At 39.3% G+C, this 19,893-nt stretch overlaps 1 protein-coding gene across 1 annotated transcript in view; it reads right to left on the minus strand.

The window, feature by feature from the left end:
- edem1 (ER degradation enhancer, mannosidase alpha-like 1) overlaps positions 1-19,893 on the minus strand; it is a 46,666-nt gene that overhangs the window by 4,185 nt on the left and 22,588 nt on the right. The window contains exons 4-10 of the mRNA XM_072582654.1: positions 19,128-19,299; positions 16,978-17,161; positions 11,737-11,911; positions 10,100-10,220; positions 9,826-9,996; positions 7,994-8,067; positions 1,701-1,797 (exon numbers count right to left, since the gene is read on the minus strand). Coding sequence (XP_072438755.1) covers positions 1,701-1,797; positions 7,994-8,067; positions 9,826-9,996; positions 10,100-10,220; positions 11,737-11,911; positions 16,978-17,161; positions 19,128-19,299 — 994 coding nt within the window. The remainder of the gene's footprint in view (positions 1-1,700; positions 1,798-7,993; positions 8,068-9,825; positions 9,997-10,099; positions 10,221-11,736; positions 11,912-16,977; positions 17,162-19,127; positions 19,300-19,893) is intronic.

Here is a 19,893-nt window from a genome sequence, read left to right on the forward strand (position 1 = left end):
TAGTGATGCAACTTGGAACAGAGAGACATACAATCAAAGTTTGCAAATGAAAAGTGCCCTGGAATGTTTTAGGTTAAAGGTGCCACCAAAATTAAATATCTGCTTTGGGTTTCATTTATTCACATTTAAATGCCACACATATGTTTTCATACCCTCTGATTCCTTTCGCCCCAAGCTTCAAATTTAGCTCAGAGCACGAAAACTATCTAGGTTATTAGTGTAGTTCTGAACTCGAGGCACTACATGCAAAAATGTTTCCATCCTCACATTGAGGGGTCACCCTTCTAGCCTTCTGACACATAGCCCTTCAGCTAAGTTAGCACGATTTAACATGAGAAAGTTTGAACAGAGGTATCGAAAAAGCAGTGGACGGTGGCATAATTTGTCTCTCAATCCCAACTGACATACTTCAACAGAGGTGGGGGAATGGTTGTAGAGCTCAGTAAACTACCTGGTGTGGCTCTTAGAAGGAAAGACAGTAGATTGGGAGCCCACGTATCAGCAAAGATTCTAATGCTGTTTATCCACTTCATAAACTTCAGAATTATGAAATTTTGTAGCACATTGGAAGACACTTCGCTGGTCTATTCTTAGAGTTAAACGTCACTAATTAGTCCCTGCCCTTTTCTGATAACCTTGCGATCATTTTCCATTTATTCATCTGATCCCCTTTTGAATCAGATGCCAGATCACAACTCGAACTATTTCTTCAAAAGGTGGAAGCAGAGTACTTAATATTTTTAAGACACAGCTCGATGGATGCTTGATCAGAAAGAGGGTAGGTGAAAACATGGAAAAATCAGATGAGTCATGTCCATATTGAATGGCAGACCAGGCTGGAGTGGCCTATTCCTGCTCTTTATTTGTACGTTCATATTAAAAAGACATTGTCAGGTAAATAAAATATTGACTTTGGTACACTTGCCAACTACCTTCAAGATGGTTCTAATTATCAGCTGCTAAAACTGTTGCTTACTTACTTAACCAAAATGCAATTTTTGAGAACCTGTTACTTCCAAGACTTTCACTTTATCTAGTCTCTCTACCCTTCTTTTTATTCTATTAATTCATCCTCTTCACTCTCTCCAGTTGACATTCTTTGCAAGTATGATACCCAGAATTAAACTTAAGCCATCAGCAGGAGCCTCGCTAATGATTTAATATAAATTCTTGCTCGAAGATTCTTTCATTCTCTTAATAAAGAGAAGGACCCTGCATTTCAAAACAAAACTGAGCTTGTCCTTCCACTTTCAAAAGTTGTCACTGTTCCTGCACCTCTTAAAACTTGACCATTTAGGTAATATTGCCTACAATCCTTGCTACTACAATGAATTACTCTACACAGTATTAAACTACATCTCCCATCTGTTATTTATAATTAAAAAATTCAAAATACAGCTGAACACCTTGTACCCTATTCCAGTTAATTCCCCCATCCATGACCGGGGTTTATCTTAAGACCCCACCTGGCCCTGGTTCCCGAAATACAGTGCAAATTAGCAAGCAATGAACATAAAGAGGGAGAACATGCAAACCACCAAAGCTCAAATAATTTCCTTTTCTCCTTCAGGATGTACCTTTTGAGTCCTAGGTAAATCATTATTCAGCACAGTTATACATTAAGATGCATCCTGAAAAATCATACTGATATTAACAACTTGATAAATGATAAATTTCCCTCAAATATTTGAGTAACATACCAAATATAAATATTTACAGGTTTCACTGAGAAAGAAGCTCTCCATTCGATCCTCCTTTGACTTGTCTATCACATGGTGAAGTGTGGCATAACCACATCTGTTTGCAAAGAAAACAAACAATTATAACTGCAGCAACAGAGCTTTGCATGAGTTTTTACCAAGACAACAAGGTTTCTCATTAAAGTCAGTCTTTTGGGGAGACAATCATATTGGTTATAACTTCTGATAATTTCTTGTATTGAAACTAATTTTTTTTTAAAATATTGACTATCTTTAGTAACAACTAAGCTTTGGCCAGGAGTAAACAGGGGACTGAAGATGCCCCTGCAGTTTCTATGCTCTTAACATATTGAATAGGTACTTAAAATTAGATGCCTGCCAACACCCAGATGACCCTGGCCCCATGGCAAGCGTAAAGGCCTACCTAAAAGGGAGTTGACAGGAAATAGCTTATCTTCAAAGTAAGCAAAGTTACCAAGCATGTACCTGCATCAATAATCATTTTGACAGATGTCAAGATAGAAATTCTCCCTGGTACTTAAAAGAGAGTTATATTTTTCCATATATAATTATAGCTACTCATGAATGACTATGCAGCACCTTTAGTTTTTATATTTAGATTAGATTAGATTACTTACAATGTGGAAACAGGCCCTTCGGCCCAACAAGTCCACACCAATCCGCCGAAGCGCAACCCACCCACACCCATTCCCCTATATTTACCCCTTCGCCTAACACTATGGGCAATTTAACATGGTCAATTCACCTGACCTGCACATCTTTGTACTGTGGGAGGAAACCGGAGCATCCAGAGGAAACCCAGGTAGACACTGAGAGAATGTGCAAACTCCACACAGACAGTCACCCGAGGCAGGAATTGAACCCGGGTCTCTGGCGCTGTGAGGCAGCAGTGTTAACCTGTCTACATGCACTGTGAAGGGCAGTTTCTGGCCGACAGTGGTTGACTTGGTGCAAGCTGGGAATTAAATATGGCACTAGCAGAGGGAGTTAGTACTTTGGATGTTGGTGAGGCCTGAAGTGCTTTTGCCTGAAACATCGATTTTCCTGCTCCTCGGATGCTGCCTGACCTGCTGTGCTTTTCCAGCACCACTGTAACCTTGATTCTAATCTCCAGCATTTGCAGTACCCACTTTCACCTGTACAACAATACCAGCAGGGTGCCATAGAGGTATGGTGCATAGACAATGAGATTAGCTGTGAAGAATTGTATGAAAACACTCACTAAAGCTCTTGGGGAGAAACTCTTCATGAAACTCACCAAAACTGTGTAGGTTTTTGATAAAATTCAATCCTGTATTCCTTGAGACATAAAACAGACTGCCAACTCATAGCTGTTGTGTTTTTAGCTTCTTCATACAAATGAACCAATCACACACAGGATTGGTGAACTATAAGTAGATTTCTATCTATGTGAAGGCTACAACTCTCGTGCCTACATTTCAATGGAGAGCTCAACTAACAGGTCTATTCTTGGGATTCAACACACAACTAACACCTACAGCAACACAGCCAAATGGTCACATGCTTTTTTATATCTGGTTCTGTGATGAAAAGTAAGTATTTGCATATTCTCTTGAAGTGATATCACAAGTTATCACCCATATGACATGAAATCAAAATGACCCCCATGAACTCTTTGGCAGTGGTCACCAGACTACAGTCATAAGCACTGGTTAACTGTCTCATCTTTGGCCTACAAACCAAATAGAGGATTGGCTGAAATCAGGAAACAGTACAGACTGGTTGATGATGGAACGTAGAACCATCCTGAATGTACTTTTAGACTCAAACCAACTGGGATGACAAGGGGACACTTACATCTGATTCAGAAATATCTTTCTGGTAATACCTCCATCATGGATTTCACAACCTCTATATCTGAACAAATTCCCTTTAGTGGAGTTTCTAAGTTCATATGCACACAAAATAAAGTATGATGTTTGTTTTATTTAACCAACTGAAAATAATTCAACTTACCACTTAGCCCCAAATTCAAACTTAATTACAGTAAAAATCTGTATTAAAAAGTTAATTGGATTGAAAGTGAAAAATTGTAGAAGGCTCAGGTGACTGGGAAGGAGAGTGTACAGCTATAAAAATGTTAAAAGACAGGAAGCATGCGAAAGGACCGAAAGATGTGTTACACTCAAGGTCAGCACAAAGTTCATGCCTTCTCAACCTCGCTTGAGTGGTGATGATCCTCAGATAAAACTCACTAGCAGCTGTCTCTCTCTAATGAGAGCGCAGTCTATGGGTCCTCTGTGACTATGCTGGCTTTATCTTATATAAAACTAGGCAAAGGGATGAGCCAGGAATTTATAGGCTGGTTAATCTTACCACATTAGTGGATAGCACCATAATGATAAGAGTGAGTCTCTGGTTCTCGTAGTTCGAGGCTTGTCATTCGACAGATTTGACACAAGGAACCTATTAATAACTTTGTGTGACCCATTCCTTGAGCCAAAGGACATCTACTGATAGATGCTGCTCAGTAAGGTTGCTCCATTTGGGGTGCCAAGATGGAAGATGAGCAGCAGGTGTTTTACTGTATTATTATTTTGTTGAAATGTTTCATTGAACTTTAATGATCCAATACTGCAGTACCCAAAAGTCATTTAATCAAGGCATGATAATGTTACTACATCAAACTTCCTAACGCTCAATAAGTGTGACATTTGGTTAGTACTTCAAATTTACTGGGAGATCGGTAGTATCCAGTGATTTAAAAACCTGGTAAACATATATTGTTGATATACAACACAAAAATAAGGGTGAAATTCACAGAGACAGGAGAGGTACAGAGAGAGCTTCACAGGAGGGAACTACACAGGGTTAGGAGAGATGCAGGAGAACCTCACAGATAGAAAGCAAAGTCAATTTTGGTGCAATGGCAGCAATATATGACCACTTACCCATTATAGCCACTGCCTCAATATGACCATTGCCCCAGTACAACCAGAACCCCAGATCAAAGTTTACATTACCATACATCAGGAGCATTTCCGAACTGACAGCCAGATTACTGCGACCACTAGGACTCATAACAGCACACAAACCAACAGCCACTCTCAGACAACAACTCACCAGAACGAAGGACCCGATACCCAACATGAGCAAAACCAAAGTAGTGTACAAAATCCCATGCAAGGACTGCACAAAACACTACATAGGACAAACAGGAAGACAGCTAACGATCCGTATCCATGAACACTAACTAGCCATGAAACGACACAACCAGCTATCCTTAGTAGCTACACACACAGATGACAAGCAACATGAATTCGACTGGGACAACATTACCATTATAGGGCAAGCCAAACAGAGAACAGCCAGGGAATTCCTAGAGGCATGGCACTCATCCACAGATTCTAGCAACAAACACATCGGCCTGGACCCAATATACCGGCCACTACAGCGGACAGCTGAAACTGACAACCGGAAGCGGCAGAGACAGGCCACTATAAATACCGGAGGAAACTGCACAGAAGCGCTTCACAGGAGGCTCCCAAGCACTGAGGAAGTCACCTAAACAGGGGACGAAACGTTTGCAAGACAAATTCCCAGCTCGGCGAACAGAACCACAACAGAACCCCAGTCTCACAAAATAGTATTTATGTTATTGCTTTATGTCTTAGCAGAAAAGTGACATCACAGGTTTTCAACAGTGGTAACACATATACAATTTCTGGTCCATTAAAGGCAACAGGATCTCATTGAGGGCCAAGTTGAATGCCATCTGAAAACAACACCTTTTTCAGGGTCAACTCTGCAGTTATAGTTAATCTAAATGGCCCCCAAATGAAGGTCACAGCTATTTCTTTTTCTCAGCACTTGTTTGTAATGTGTGCTGAACAACTGGGTGGGATTCTCAAAATATTACTCACAGTTAGGGAGAACCTTCCAGCCCAGCAAGCAAAGCTAACATGTGAATGATAGCAAAATTAAGCTAACTACCTGGGATATCAACTCTAGACAGGCATACAATGCTCTTCTCCCCAACTCAATTTGTGCCCAAGTACAAAATTTACTTGCAACACCTACATACACTTATAATAGGGCAATTCAAACAAAAATCAAACAAATTGAAAAATGCTCCTAAACAGCGCCATCACAATGCAGATCAGCATTTGTTTTCTGATTCTTTAAGTGAAAAATAGAGACATTTTGGAAATATAGCCATTGGTTTAGACGTGCTGCAAATTACATAAAACAAATAGATCCAAAGTAGCAACTTTGTTAAGGGAACAACAGTGAGGTATATCAAGTTGAAACATGAAGGTGCAACCATGATTTATATCATTCAAGATAATGAATCAATTCTTATATTGCCATTATGTGGCCTAATCCTTGTTAGCTGTTGGATGGAATTTGCATGCCCTCAACTTCATTAACTGCCAATAACTTGACAGCTCACTCTTTTTTTTTTAAAAGTTAACTGGGAGGGAGGCCAAAACTAACCTGGACAAGCAAAGACACAGCTGTGTATAGGATCATGACTAGTTAACATTATGCAGGGAACAACCACCAGGCAGGATGCATGATCTCACTGTGTAACAACCAGGAAAGGAAGGCTGAAACACATTCTCCTCTTTGCAACCTCCTCTGAAGGGTGTAAAAGTTATGCGCCTTTTAGCACAAGGCCATAAGCATCTCGAATGAAAACGTACTCTATTGCAACAAGCTAAATACAAGGTTCCCTGAATTGAAAGAAAGAACAATATTCTCTGACCTCAAAACAAAACCAATGTCAAGCATATATACACAAAGACACAAAGTTAGAAGGGTATAGGGTACAGTACAAAAGGAAGATTAAAGATTTAGTTTCTAGTCCTTTGTGTGCCCTTGACCTGTATGGTTTCAATGTCAGAATTACTTTATTCTCAGAAGTGGCAATTATTTCAGTTGACCTTTGAGGTCTCTGTTTTTGTATTTATACTTCATCACTTCTGCCAATGGATACTTTTCTTTTGTGGCTATATGAGCACTTCCTCCAGCTGATTCTAGTTACAAATCCATCTCCTCAGCTCTGCCAAACGTAGTTGCCTGAAATACAGGTAGTTTATGTACATCAATATTGGGTTCCTTGTTTCCAAGCTTGATAATGGCACACTAGCATTCATTGCCAATAAGCAAAGCAGGTGGAAATCAAAATAGGAGAGGAGGGTTTCTTCATGGCTGACAGAGTTCCAGTTTTAACACCTTTTAATAAAATGTTAGTTTCAATTCAGATTATTTTTATTAAACCAGGGTGGTGAGCTGATTGTTGCAGCTGTTTTAAGAGTAAGTGTTTTCTTTTTAGTCTCTGAACAACCCAGATGTTCAAATCAGATGATAGAATTCAAAAATCAATAGTCCATATTGTAGCACCATCTTGAAAATTGTCCAAATGGCTTTAATCCTTTTAACTATTAACATGCATAACTGCATTGTGTTAGAGACAAAAAAAACCTGCAGGTTCTGTCATCCAAAGTAGACAAGCAGGACACTGGTAGAACACAGTGAACCAGGCAGCAGGAGGTAGAGAAGTCGACGTTTCGGAATGTAACAGTCAGACTGGAGGATGGTCATAATCGTTTGAGTAGGTGGCAACATTGTTTGACACAGGCCACTATCGTGCACTGAAACTAAAGTGAGGACACGGAGTTTGTGTGCACAACACAACAAGAACATAAATGAAACAGCACTTACAGAACAAACTATGGGAGATCTTGGCCAAGATCTGCCGTGCTGCGCTGCTATCTAGAGACTAGGATGCAAAATGCCAACCTTAATTCTATTAATGTTTGCTTGAATGCTGCGTATGGTTGATTCTGTTGAAGTCCAAAAAGCTTTTCCATGCAATTGGCATTGCTGGGTTAAATCAATCTGATAGACTTGAGGTAGAGCATCTCTGACATAAGGTGCCCACAGAAACGCCACTTTTTTCCTTCCAGTTTTCCATATTTTGAATAGCTGCCATTTTTCCACTCTGCACAATCATACAGCCAAGCAAACTCCCCCTTCCCCCAAGGCCAACTGCTTCAAAGAATCCAGCAAGAAATACAATGGTAAGTTACTTTGTCAATTTCAGTAAGCCTTTTTACCCCTGACTTAAAGATTCTAGATACAAAATTCATCAGTTTTAAAAAGAAAGCCTATATCCAAAGACGCCAGTACGCAGAACTTTGTAAATGGAATCAGAGCAACTCTGGACTTTTAATTTTTATGAAGAACCAATGCGGCCATGTCACATGGACAGAGAAAGAAAAAATCAGACTTATTCCAGTTCTGACCTGACTTTGGTGTATTTCTCCAAACTCTGGAGAATATCCATTCCCACATGCAAGTAGAAAGGGTTTTTTGTTGCCTGATATTAAACAAAAAAAAAGGAAGTGGTTAGTAATTGAGAACATCAGGTTAAACAATTAATGCTGATACTCCACATAAAATCGTCTGAATGTTTAAATACAGCGTTTATAGAATAGTTTAAGAAATAACACACATTTCATGAAGAGTGCTCTGTGCCTAATTTACAATCCTTTGGTAAAACAATAATGGACACTACAATTGACTAAATTCAGTACCCTCAAGCTCAGTCATAAATATGTAGAATAGTCACAGTATGAGTTGAAGTGTTGGGAGGACAAGGAAGAACCTAAGAAATTTGTAGCTGCCTGTACTTGGCTTCAAAACAGGGGAAAAATAAACTAATTTCTCCTACATACAGGTACATGGAACCAGTTTAATTAAACTCAGCTGAAAGGTAGCCATAAACAGACATCTGTGAGAACAAAGGGATGAAGTCTATCATAATCTTTAGTTGAACCTGAACCATGAGATAGATACCGTCCTCCACAGGGATGCAATTAGGCTCCTCTGCACTACAAATCTATCCCATGCAGAACATTCCATGTCTGACTGTACAGAACTGTAGAAACCATATCCTGTAAGGGATCCAGTCACGACTTCTTATGACTGACCAAAAGCCCAATTTCTAGGGTCCAGCCTGGAAGTTCAGACTAACCATTCATCCAGACACATCTACACATTAAAATCCTGTAACATAGGTATGCAGCCATTACTGAAAGACTCTCTGCTAAGACACCGGAAGCCTGGAAAAGTCAGCACTGAAGAACTGTTATTTATTGTCCCACAAAATATGTCTGTTAAGTTTAACTACTAAAAACCATTGGTCCCATTAACATCCAGCCATGGGTGTTACTATCTGTCAATCTATGCCACAGTCTAAAGAAAATGTTTCCCCTAGCACCTTCCAAAATAGAGGTAAATATGGAGGCATGCAACAGAGTTAAACAAAGGATTCACAATCAACTCACATGTCCATTATAAATTGCCTAGCTGAGAGACTGGAGTTACACTCCATTAAAGAACGCTTGCTCTGTAAGGCAGGGAGTGGAAATTCCAAACCAAAAAACACACAACTGACCCTAAACACTGTGCTGCGTAGGGGTACATGCTGAAATTGCCATGTTGGTTTTAAATGACCTTATTGTGTTCACCACCTGAGCAAAAGTGAGATAACAATATAGAATTTCGGAAGAAATCAAACATGTCAATGGAACCTAAAGATTCAGGTTAAATGCCATAGAGAAACATTTAATGCCAGTCAAATGAGTCAGAAAGGGATTTATAGCCATGACAGAAGAGCTGGATCCTTGAGTGAACCAACAGTGCAAACCCATGGAGGAAATGTTCAGCTTAGTGTGTTCAGTCTGTCTTGTTCAAAATTCTTGCACCTAATAAATCCTCAACTAAAAGAACAATCTGTGAGAGTTGTAAATGTTGTGCCACTACTTTCACCCATCCAGAAGTAGCACAGGATAAAATCTGCCGTAATAAAAGGAAGGTTTGAAAAATAGCCTGCAAGTTCAGCACTTCACCTGATCAGGTGTGGCAGAGTATACCCTATATTGTGTCAACTTTAGTGAAATATAACCCTGTAACAATTACCCAAACCCAAGGCTCCAGTGAAGCCAAAGGGACGTTAACTGGAATTGCTTATACTGATAATTTAAGCGGGCTGGAAGAGAGTTGTTTTGAATGGATAAGATCAGAGATACACTAAGTGGAGGTACTGTTCACAAATATATTTCTCATGTCATACCTGATAAAGCAGGTAAGTGGATTCAACTAATTCAGGCCTCAGTGGATAAAACATCACATCAGGTGCTTGGAGTTGCCAGTTATACCGCTCTGGAAGAGCTCCAAAGCGTTTCCATATCGCATAGTAAAAGGCATGAAGACAAATGGCATCTTCTATATCACCTGTTAAAACCTGAAGCAAATAAATACTTGTTCACACTCTAGAAACATCGCCACACTTTGGAAGCCTATTAAATAACCTAGAAAAATCACTATTTTAAAATCAATGAATATACCTGAAGACCAGGGAAAAATGCCTGGAGTGAATCAATCCAGGTGTTCATGAGTTGGCCATTAAACATATTCACATTAACGTACAGCGGAGGATCTCCCTCTCCCTCATTACAAGCTTCGCGCCTACATGTTAAGAAATAATACAAATTTACAATTAGACTTTAGTAGCAAATCCCAACTGACAATAAACCTTCAAGCTGGAAGAGTACATTGGCTCCACCACCCCAAATACAAGGATGAGTAGTCCATCAGTATATTCATTGTGGCAGCATCTCAATTCATCACAACTGCAAATCTCCAATACTGTACCAAACCATGTTGTAAATGATTACAGGTTTGTTTAAAAAAGTTTAGACAACAATTCTCATGGACTGTTACCAAGCTGTGGAGTATTCTGATTTGGAGACCCAAATGTATTTGTACCAACATAGCGTGGTGAGTAAGACAGATAATGAAATTGAAGAAGTGCCAGAATTTCAGGCATAATCTATCAATCCATTCCAATGACCCTCTATTTGACAACCGTCATTCCCTAAAATACATTTAACTATCTGTCCTGGAAGAGTGAAGTCCCATGCACTCAAGATTCAACATTCAACATTCAAGAACAGATAGTCTTCAGACCAAATATGCTCAGGTATTTCTGACTCCCTGCCACGATAAGGTATTTAGTACAACGTTGATTGCAGTACAACTCGGAAAAACATGACAACGGGAAATGGTTTTCCATGTCAAAATCCAATAAACTTTATATCAAGTCTATTTAGCAAACAACGTTTTCGAGTTTGCAAAAGGTGCATAAGCTTTTTATTTTATAAAGTGGTCACATTGCTGAGGAAATTACAGATGGACATCTTGATTACAAAAAGCAGATTAATTGCTGTTGCCTTGGAAAAACGTTGGAGTGCATGCACTTCTGCAGCTTTAAAAATTACTGCTCTCTCATAGCAGGAAACATATTTTGCAAACATTAAACCACAACCGTTGTCTGGAAACGTAACCAACGATCCCCATTACCCTTTGAAACCACAGACAGTTTAATTCAAATCAGCAAGCTGAGCTTTGTATTTGACAATGTAGAACCTTTGTCAAAGGCACTGAAAACATAACGACCCTCTTAATAGAATCTGCTTTAGGCTGTTAACACTTGCTCAATTTCCCCATAATATTAAGTTATGAAAATTTAAAAAAAGTTGGCCTTGAATTAAACAAACAGCCTAACCCTCCCACTCCAGGTAGCAGTAGTTTCAGTCATTCAAGCTTTTCAAAATTTTTTCAGTGTAGGATTAAGCAAAATCCATAGGTTAAAGATGACTTTGAGCTACAAGAGTTTGTCGTACACGTTAACATTAACAGTTGAAGGATGGGGCTCTCAATTAAAAGTTTAAGTTAATTTCCATAACCAATTTTCCTCCTTTAATCCTTATATTTCAAATAAGGTTCAACGCTTCAAAAACATTGAACAAAAATGACAGAAATGACTGCTTGCTGAATTTTCAGTGAATTTACAACTGCAGGAACATCGAATACGGTGCCATTGAAATAAATATTAAAATAGTTGAAGAAAGGCTAGCAGTTTCTGGCGCTGAAGAGAGTACTTATCCAAGAGCTTAAAATTCACAGTACAAGGATATCATACCCTCTTCTCAGATGATTCTGAATGCTTTCATAAGCAGCATTAAACATCTCCAGATCTTCACTTTCTCCAAACACTATGTAGGATTTCAGAAGATACTCATAAAAAGAGTCCATTCCTGCTCCTAATCCACTTTGTTTTCCAACCCATTGTCCAGTCTGAATGTTTACCACATTCCCTGTGGTTAAAGAAAAAAAAAGAGACAATTCTCAATGTCTCAGAGCTCAAACAGTTCAAACTCTTCAATTAAAATCTCAGTAAAATTTTAATTCTAAATATTGAGTAGAGATGTAGCAATTTGACAATTAGATCTGGTAAAGTAACAAACTCTAAACAGGAGGAAATATGTCCAAACTGCAGAAATCCTACTGGCTGCTAACAAAAAGGTCCCAAACAAATAGTTAAAGTCAGTCATTAGAAATGGAACACCTGCCTATATTTCAACATTGATATAAATTCATGACACGATGGAAACTGAAATACTCCCACAAGAGTCTGTGATACCCGCACAACTAGATTTCAAAGCGCACTAAAGCCGCAGACTCCTCAGAAGTAGAAAGTGTGTTTTAATATATTCCTTGCTATTTTTAAAATAATCACCACACTATTGTTTATGGATGAAGAGTTAGCTTTGCTATCCATCAAGGACTTTTAAAAAAAATTAATAAAAGTAGTATCCACTTGCTCTAATTGGGTCTCTATTCAACTGTCACAGATGAGGGACAGAGGTGAACCCATTCATAACAGAACTCCATTGAGTTTTGACCATTTCTGTAGAAAAACTTATCAAGTTCCAAATATCAAGTAGGGAAACCGTGGTCCACAAAAAAAACCAACCAGCTGTGAATAGTCTCGATGCGCTGCCTCATTGCGTCAACACAAACTATTGATAAAGAACATATAACAATCCCAAAGTTAAGTAAAAATGGTTACACTGACTGTAAGCTGTGATGGAAAGAGAAATCCAATGGCCTTGACGTTACACTTTGTTGGGACTTAACACTATAGTAATACCAGGGGAATCAATTTAGCTCAGCTGGCTGTATTGTTGGTTTACAGAGCAATGTGATGCCAACAGCATGGGTTCAATTCCCATTACCAGTTTGAGGTTACGATGAAGGACTCTCCTGCTCAACCTCTTCCCTTGCCTGAAGTCTGGAGGCCCTCAGATTAAATCACCACCAGTTGCCTCATCCTCTAATGAAGACAACAGCCCCTATGGCCTGGTAAAACTACGAAAATAATACTGCTTGGTATTGTGTAAGTGTGAGAGATCGACCAGCTGGGTTGAACGGGAGCAAGGTTTGGTTCAGATGGACAAGTATAATATAGCTGATGAGGGAAATTCTGATCAGAACAGATAGAGGGGTTTGGGAGGGGCTCATGGTTATCAATAGGGAGTAGAACTTCACGAAATAAAACAAGCCCCATTTAAGAGAGAAACAGAGGCTTATTCCCCATATGCATCAACTAAATTAAATTTAGCAGCCCTCAAATTTGCCATGCAAATCAAAAACTTGAGCTTGTGCCTAAGATCAAATATGAGAAACACTTCAGCCAAAGCAGCTCAAACCTTTTGAGCTGGGATGCATTAAAGGAGAAGGAAATTTACCTGGATTATTTGTACCAAGAGGCAGTCACACCTCTTAGGGTTGAGTAATCTGACTTGATCAGTGGTCAAGGAGAAAAATGAGACTCTGTGACAGGCAGGTAAATGGACCTAGAAAAGAGGGCAGAGCCTCAGTATTCATAATTGCCCCAAATGGTTTGAGGTTCTTGCTGCCTGTCTACTTGAGAACAATGTCCTCAGGGTGGATGTACTAACAGACCATGCCATCATGGCACAAGCCATTCAAGAGATGGAAGGTCAATGGAAGAAAACAGTGCTAGTGTAGGACAGTGTACTGAAGGAGATAACAAAATTCGGAGCAGCTAAACATAGCAAATCCAGGTGGTGGTGTTGCTTGTCTGGTGCTAGGGCTGGAGAGGAGAATCCAGTAGTCCTGATTAGTGTGGGTACCAACATCAACATAAACAAGAAGTTTCTGCAAGGTCAGTAAGAGGAGCCGAAAACCATACTAAGGAGGAGAATCTCAAATGTCAATCTGTGACACAACCTAAGCCACATGCAAATTTGTATGAAGCAAATCAGATTAGAGTTTTAATTGCATGGCTTGAAGATTTGTGCGCGAGAAGTAGGATCCAGTTCATGGGACATGGACATCAGTCTTGAAGAAAATGGGACTTATATGTGACAGAAGTGGGTACTGCAGATGCTGGAGATTAGAGTGATGCTGGAAAAGCACAGCAGATCAGGCAGCAGCTGAGGAGCAGGAAAAAAAATTGATGTTTTGGGCAAAAGCCCTTCATCAGGAATATACTGTCCTTGTTAACTGCACAGCTGGAAGGTAGAGAGGATGGAAATCTAAATAGAGGGGGCAAGGGACCAAATTTGGGATGATATGGTAAATAAAGTTGAGTTTAGATCAAAAAGATACTAAAAAGTAAAATGATATACAGGCAATGACAGGAAGAGATAAAGTACTTAATCAGAGTCAAATAACTGGAGACTAGAATTTATAACTATAGTGTCTGTATCTGAACACATACAGCATTGAAAATAAAGAGAAAACTGAGAAGGTGGATAAACAGGAAGTACGTTCGGGCTAGATGATGACATGGATTGCGACCTGAAGCTTGAGGAACGTGAGATATTTCAAATGATAGGGAGCTAATAAAAATGTGGAGAGGTGACTTTGTTAATGATGTTATTAGACAGGAATGACTAAGCTCAGGAAATCAAATGTAGAAACAGCTTGATAAAAGCAAGGAGTAACTTGTTAGTGTGGTGCACAGGTCTCGTAATATTAACTACATAGTAAGGTTCTGCACAAAGGAAGAAATGAGAGCTTATCAGAAAGGCATGGGAAATTTAAGACTACATACCCACTGGAAATACACAATAAAAGTGGGCAAGGTAGCCTGGATAACAAATTCATAGAAAGCTTTCAGCATATTTCCATCAAACGTGGTAGTCTGAAGCTGAACAGAAAACAGGCCAAACTAGATCTGTTTGTTCAAGAAAACAGGATTAATTACCTCATAACAAAAGGACATCATCCCAAGTAGCAGTGATCATATTACAACTGAATTTTACAGAAGGGAGGGGAGAGACCTGATATTTACAGAATAGGAAAATTACAAGTGCAAGAAAGCTGAATTTAAAAAACAAGGTTAAAAGATAGGTCAACAGTGATGCAGTTGCAAACACTTAAGGGGATATTTCAGAAGACACAGAACAAATACATTCCAACAAAAAACAAAACAAAATATGTAAGGAATGGACTCACCATCCATGGTTAACTGAAAAATAAAGGTTAAAGGTTTCAACTTAAAAGAAAAAGCACAATTTTATCAAGACAAGGGCAGAGGGCAGGTTCGATGATTACTCAGAATATTTTTAAAAATTACCAAACCTTCAGTATGATACTTTTTTGAACAATTAGAATCCCCAGAGTGTGGAAAAAGGCCCTTTGACCCAACAGTTCCACAATGACCCTCTGAAGAGTAACCCACACAGATCTATTCCCCTACCCTATATTTACTCCAGACTAATGCACCTAAACTACACATTCCTGGATACTCTGGGCAATTTCCCTAACCTGCACACCTTTGGACTGTGGAAGTAAGCCGGAGCACCCGGAGGAAACCCACGCAGACATGGGGAGCATGTGCAAACTCCACACGGACAGGTGCCAGAGGCTGGAATCGAACCCGGGTCCCCGGTGCTGTGAGGCTAACTACTGAGCCACTGTGCCGCCCATAAAGTGAGGAGGGAAATGTTAGAATAAAAGAGAAAGTCAGGAGTTAGTAAACGCCTCTAGAAATATTAAGAAAAGCTTTAAAAGAAGTGTTGGTCCTATAGAAAGCAAGTTCGATAGGAATTGAATAGGAATTTTGCATTCTTCATGAGAGGACACAAGTGACATCCCAAAATCAATGAAAATGAACAGTAAACAGAAGAAAGAAAACCAAAAGGAGTGATACTGAGTAAATTTTATTTTTAGGCAGCCAAATGTCTGGATCCTGATGGTCTTCACTCTAGGTGTTAAAAATGAAATTAGATCATTTTAAGTGGCTTGGCATTTGTTTCACTGCCCAAAATTCCTCTTCTTTCCAATGGACAAGATGGCGGCAAATATAACTCCTTCAAAGAGAGAGTCAGAAAGCAAGAAACTTCAGGCCAGTTAGTTTAACATCTGTACTAGGGAAAATGTTAGAAGCCCTGATTAAAGTAGCCGTAGCAGTGCAATTGGAGAGTTTAAGGTTTTATGAAATGATAAACGTTTGGTCATTCTATTGGAGTTCTTTGAGAAGATATCCTGTTGATATGGGCTAAAGGCAGGTATATGGAGTTAAACCAAACATCAGCCACAATGGCACCGAATGGCGGAACAGGCTCAAGGAGCTAAATGGCCTACTGCTCAGAGGATAAAAAGGAAACATTGGATGTATTGTAGTTAGATACCAGATACGTTGCCACAAAAGACATTGCAGAAAATCAAAGCTTAGTGTAGAGGGCAGCATACTGGTAGAGGCAGAAAGACTGGTTGACTAACAGGAAGTAGAAGGTAGACAAAAATGGATCTTTTTCAGGTTGGTAAGGTATAAGGGGGTGGTGCACTACAGAGATCAGTGCTATTACCCCAACTGTTCACAATTTATACGAGTGACTTCAATGAAGGGTCAACAGTTATGGTTCTAAATTTGCGGATGACAACAGTACAGAGGTTTGGACAGTTGGCCACAAAAATACACAGATAAGTTACTCAGTGAGCAAAGATCTGGCAAATGTGGTAAAAATGTCAAATTGTTCAATTTAGTTGGAAGAATAAAAAAAAGTTACCAAAATGTCAAGAAATTGCAGTGATCTCATGCCATTTGTATGCTCATGCAGCATGAGCTGAAACAAAGCCAATCCCACAATTAAGAATTCAGTTACTTCCACAATCTGAACACAAACGTGGAATAAAGTATTTCTGAACACTTTATTGTACATTATAGCCTATTTCACATCACAAGCTAGAAGTTGAGTTTTATAAGTATTCTTATTGTTAACAGGTCAAAATGTTCAATTTTGGACACTTTACTTCACATTTTTACACCAAGAACTTTAACATTAAAATTAAGATTTTGTAAAGTTCGACAAACAATTCAGAAACACAGATAACTACATTTAAGTACCTAGAAGTCCAGTCTCATCACTTCTGAGTTTCCAAAGGGCTCTTACAGCTTGGCGAGCTACCCACTCAAACGTAGAATCCCCAATGAGACGGCTCAGGATTCCAAACTCCACAAGCAGAGAGCCAGCTCCAGCAGTACAGGTTTCATTAAGGCAAGTAGAAGGCACCCCTTTCTTTAGATTTACCTGCAAGGTTTTGTTTTAAACAACGGGATTTCTTTAGTTAATTACTTTCTGCTGTGCCACACTGCAAAATAAACTCAAAATCAGCAGGGGAATTAAGCTGTCATAATATATTCCAAGACAGTTTGGCTGAGTTCGAATACCCTTTCCTCCAACATACCATGCGCTACTTAAATAAGCAATTGCATCTGTGACAACCTCTCGATATCTTCTGCCCATACCACAATCTCACACCATTGTAAAAGTGCAATTACTAGTGTACTGCAAATACTAAACATTTTTCAATACAAGAGCAATGTTAATTTACTTTTAGAAGATAATGCAACTTTAGCATGTATCTAAAGAGCTGAAAATCAATGAATGATTAGGTGTAGCATTAACAGTTGAAATCCTACATAGCGATATTTAACTCAAGATATAATACAGGTTGTTCCTTCCTAATCCAGCACTTGAAGTACCACCAATTTTCCCTGCAGTAGGTTTGCATTGATCTTTTATTCCTTTTTGTTACATTTTTTCTAGTTTGGATACCCAAAGTCTTGCTTTTAGCGTTTCATTAGAAAATCATTAATTCATTTGGCATAGGATTGTTACAAGTTAAGGTGCAGCCCTGACTTTTAAAACTGTGCATGCAATAAATTTACTTAGATATAAAATGACCTTCCATGGTCTGGCAAAGGCTGCCAAATTAGAAGGGAACAGCCAGCATGAAAACAGAAATGACAGCAATGGGATAGAGATGACCCAGAAACCAGGATAATGTTTTCAGCCGAATTGTGGTAAAACATTGCTTGCCAATCCAGATTGGAGGATAATCACTTCCTCTATCCCAGGAATAATAAAAAAAAATTTAGCAGTTCATGCTGAGTACCAAATTGCGCGGTAAATCTTTGATGCCTTTAAGGAGTTGAAACTGCTGACAATTGAAGTGGACCTGGGCACTCTTAAGTCCCAAGATATGTGGATACAATTTTGGTAACATTCAGAAGTTAATGAGTGACTCTTTTTAAAAAAAAGAAAATTAACTGCAACTTAAGTTATCACACAGAAGTCGCCGTACAGCAGCGTTCACACAGCTAGTTTCTGATCACCATGTTTCACAATTATCACAGACCGAGGTTCAAATTAATAGCAAGCAAAGCTGGCCAGTGCAGAGTGAAGTTGCTGCAAGTAATAACGCTTTGGAAGCAGAAATTTTATTAACTGAATAGCAAAGTCAATGTAAAAGCAGCTACAAAAACACTGCTTGGATGTCTTCAGACAAATAACTGTGGGCTGGTATTCCAAAAATCTGGAAGTATTCAATGCCGGTCTGCTTTCATAGAATCCCTACAGTGTGGAAACAGGCCCTTCGGTCCAACAAGTCCACATCAACCCTCCAAAGAGTTTCCCACCCAGACCCATTCCCCTATTACTCTACATTTTCCCCTGACTTAATGTACCTAACCTGCACATCCTTCAACACTATGGACAATTTAGTATGGCCAATTCACCTAACCTGCGCATCTCTGGATGGTGGGAAGAAGCCAGAGCACCCGGAGGAAACTCACACAGACACTGGTTCATTTGTTCTTTCTCAAACACAGACCCCTCTGTGCATCAGCATGTCAAAGTCAAGTTGGTTGCTCCCTAACTTGCGCAAATGTAATTTATGAGATTTCCCAATTTTATCTCTGTTCAGGAAATCACATCTCTGCTCAATCATACCAATCATGGCACAAGTAACACTAAGTGTCATTTATGGATTTAAATAAAAAGGATGCACAAGTCCACAGGAAAATCAGTGTCATTCAAATTTTGTAACCAAATTTATCATGCTTAAAAGCAGGAAATTATCTAAATCGAATATTAAGATTATGCACTTGAAGTTGTTCTGGTTTCCTCAAACTTTACAAAATGACAATTTTATAGGCATGAGCGGGTATGAAAAATTCACCAGCTTACAACTCGAACACTACATGCCACATACCCTAGGATGAGGAATGCCAGTTTTGGTGTTTTCAAATGCTGGCAGCAATCTCACAGCTAGGTCACGAGCTAAGTGAAGCAATTCATCATCATAACCATCCGGGGTCATATTTCCAAAGGGTTGAGCAGGGTCCATTATTATCATATGTGCAGATAGCAAACTCCCCAAAATCCTACAGAAGAACAAGACAAGCTGTTAAAATACAATTAGGAATAGTTCTGTCAAGGGAACATTACCATTACTGAACACCTGCCTCCAAAACTAACATTGCAGGGGCTGCCATTGACCATTAGTGAACTCGACTAGCCATATTAATACCACAGTTACAACAGCAAATCAGAGACTAGAATTGCTGCAGTGAGTAACTCACTTCCTGACTGCCCAGAACCTGTCCATTATCTATAAAGACACAGTCAGGAGTGGTCAAATACTTGGCACTTGCCTGGATGAGTAAAATTCCAACATCCAAGATATTCAACATCATTCAGTACATAACCGCAATCTGATTGACACCCCATCTAATACCACCAACACTGACTCCCTCCAACACCGACACCCAATGACAAGAATGTGTACCACTAGCAAAACATACTGTAACACCACAGCACTGGTCCTTGGACACCATGTTCCAAACCTGCTTCGACTGCTTAGAAAGTCAAAGACATCAGGCATTCCAACCTGCAAGCTCTCAACCAAGCAACACACATGCAGCAAAGTCAACGATATAATGAGCTTGAGGGCTGACTGAGCGACCTCTGTTCCCACA

The sequence above is a fragment of the Chiloscyllium punctatum genome, chromosome 12, assembly GCF_047496795.1.
Source record: "Chiloscyllium punctatum isolate Juve2018m chromosome 12, sChiPun1.3, whole genome shotgun sequence".
NCBI lineage: Eukaryota > Metazoa > Chordata > Chondrichthyes > Orectolobiformes > Hemiscylliidae > Chiloscyllium > Chiloscyllium punctatum.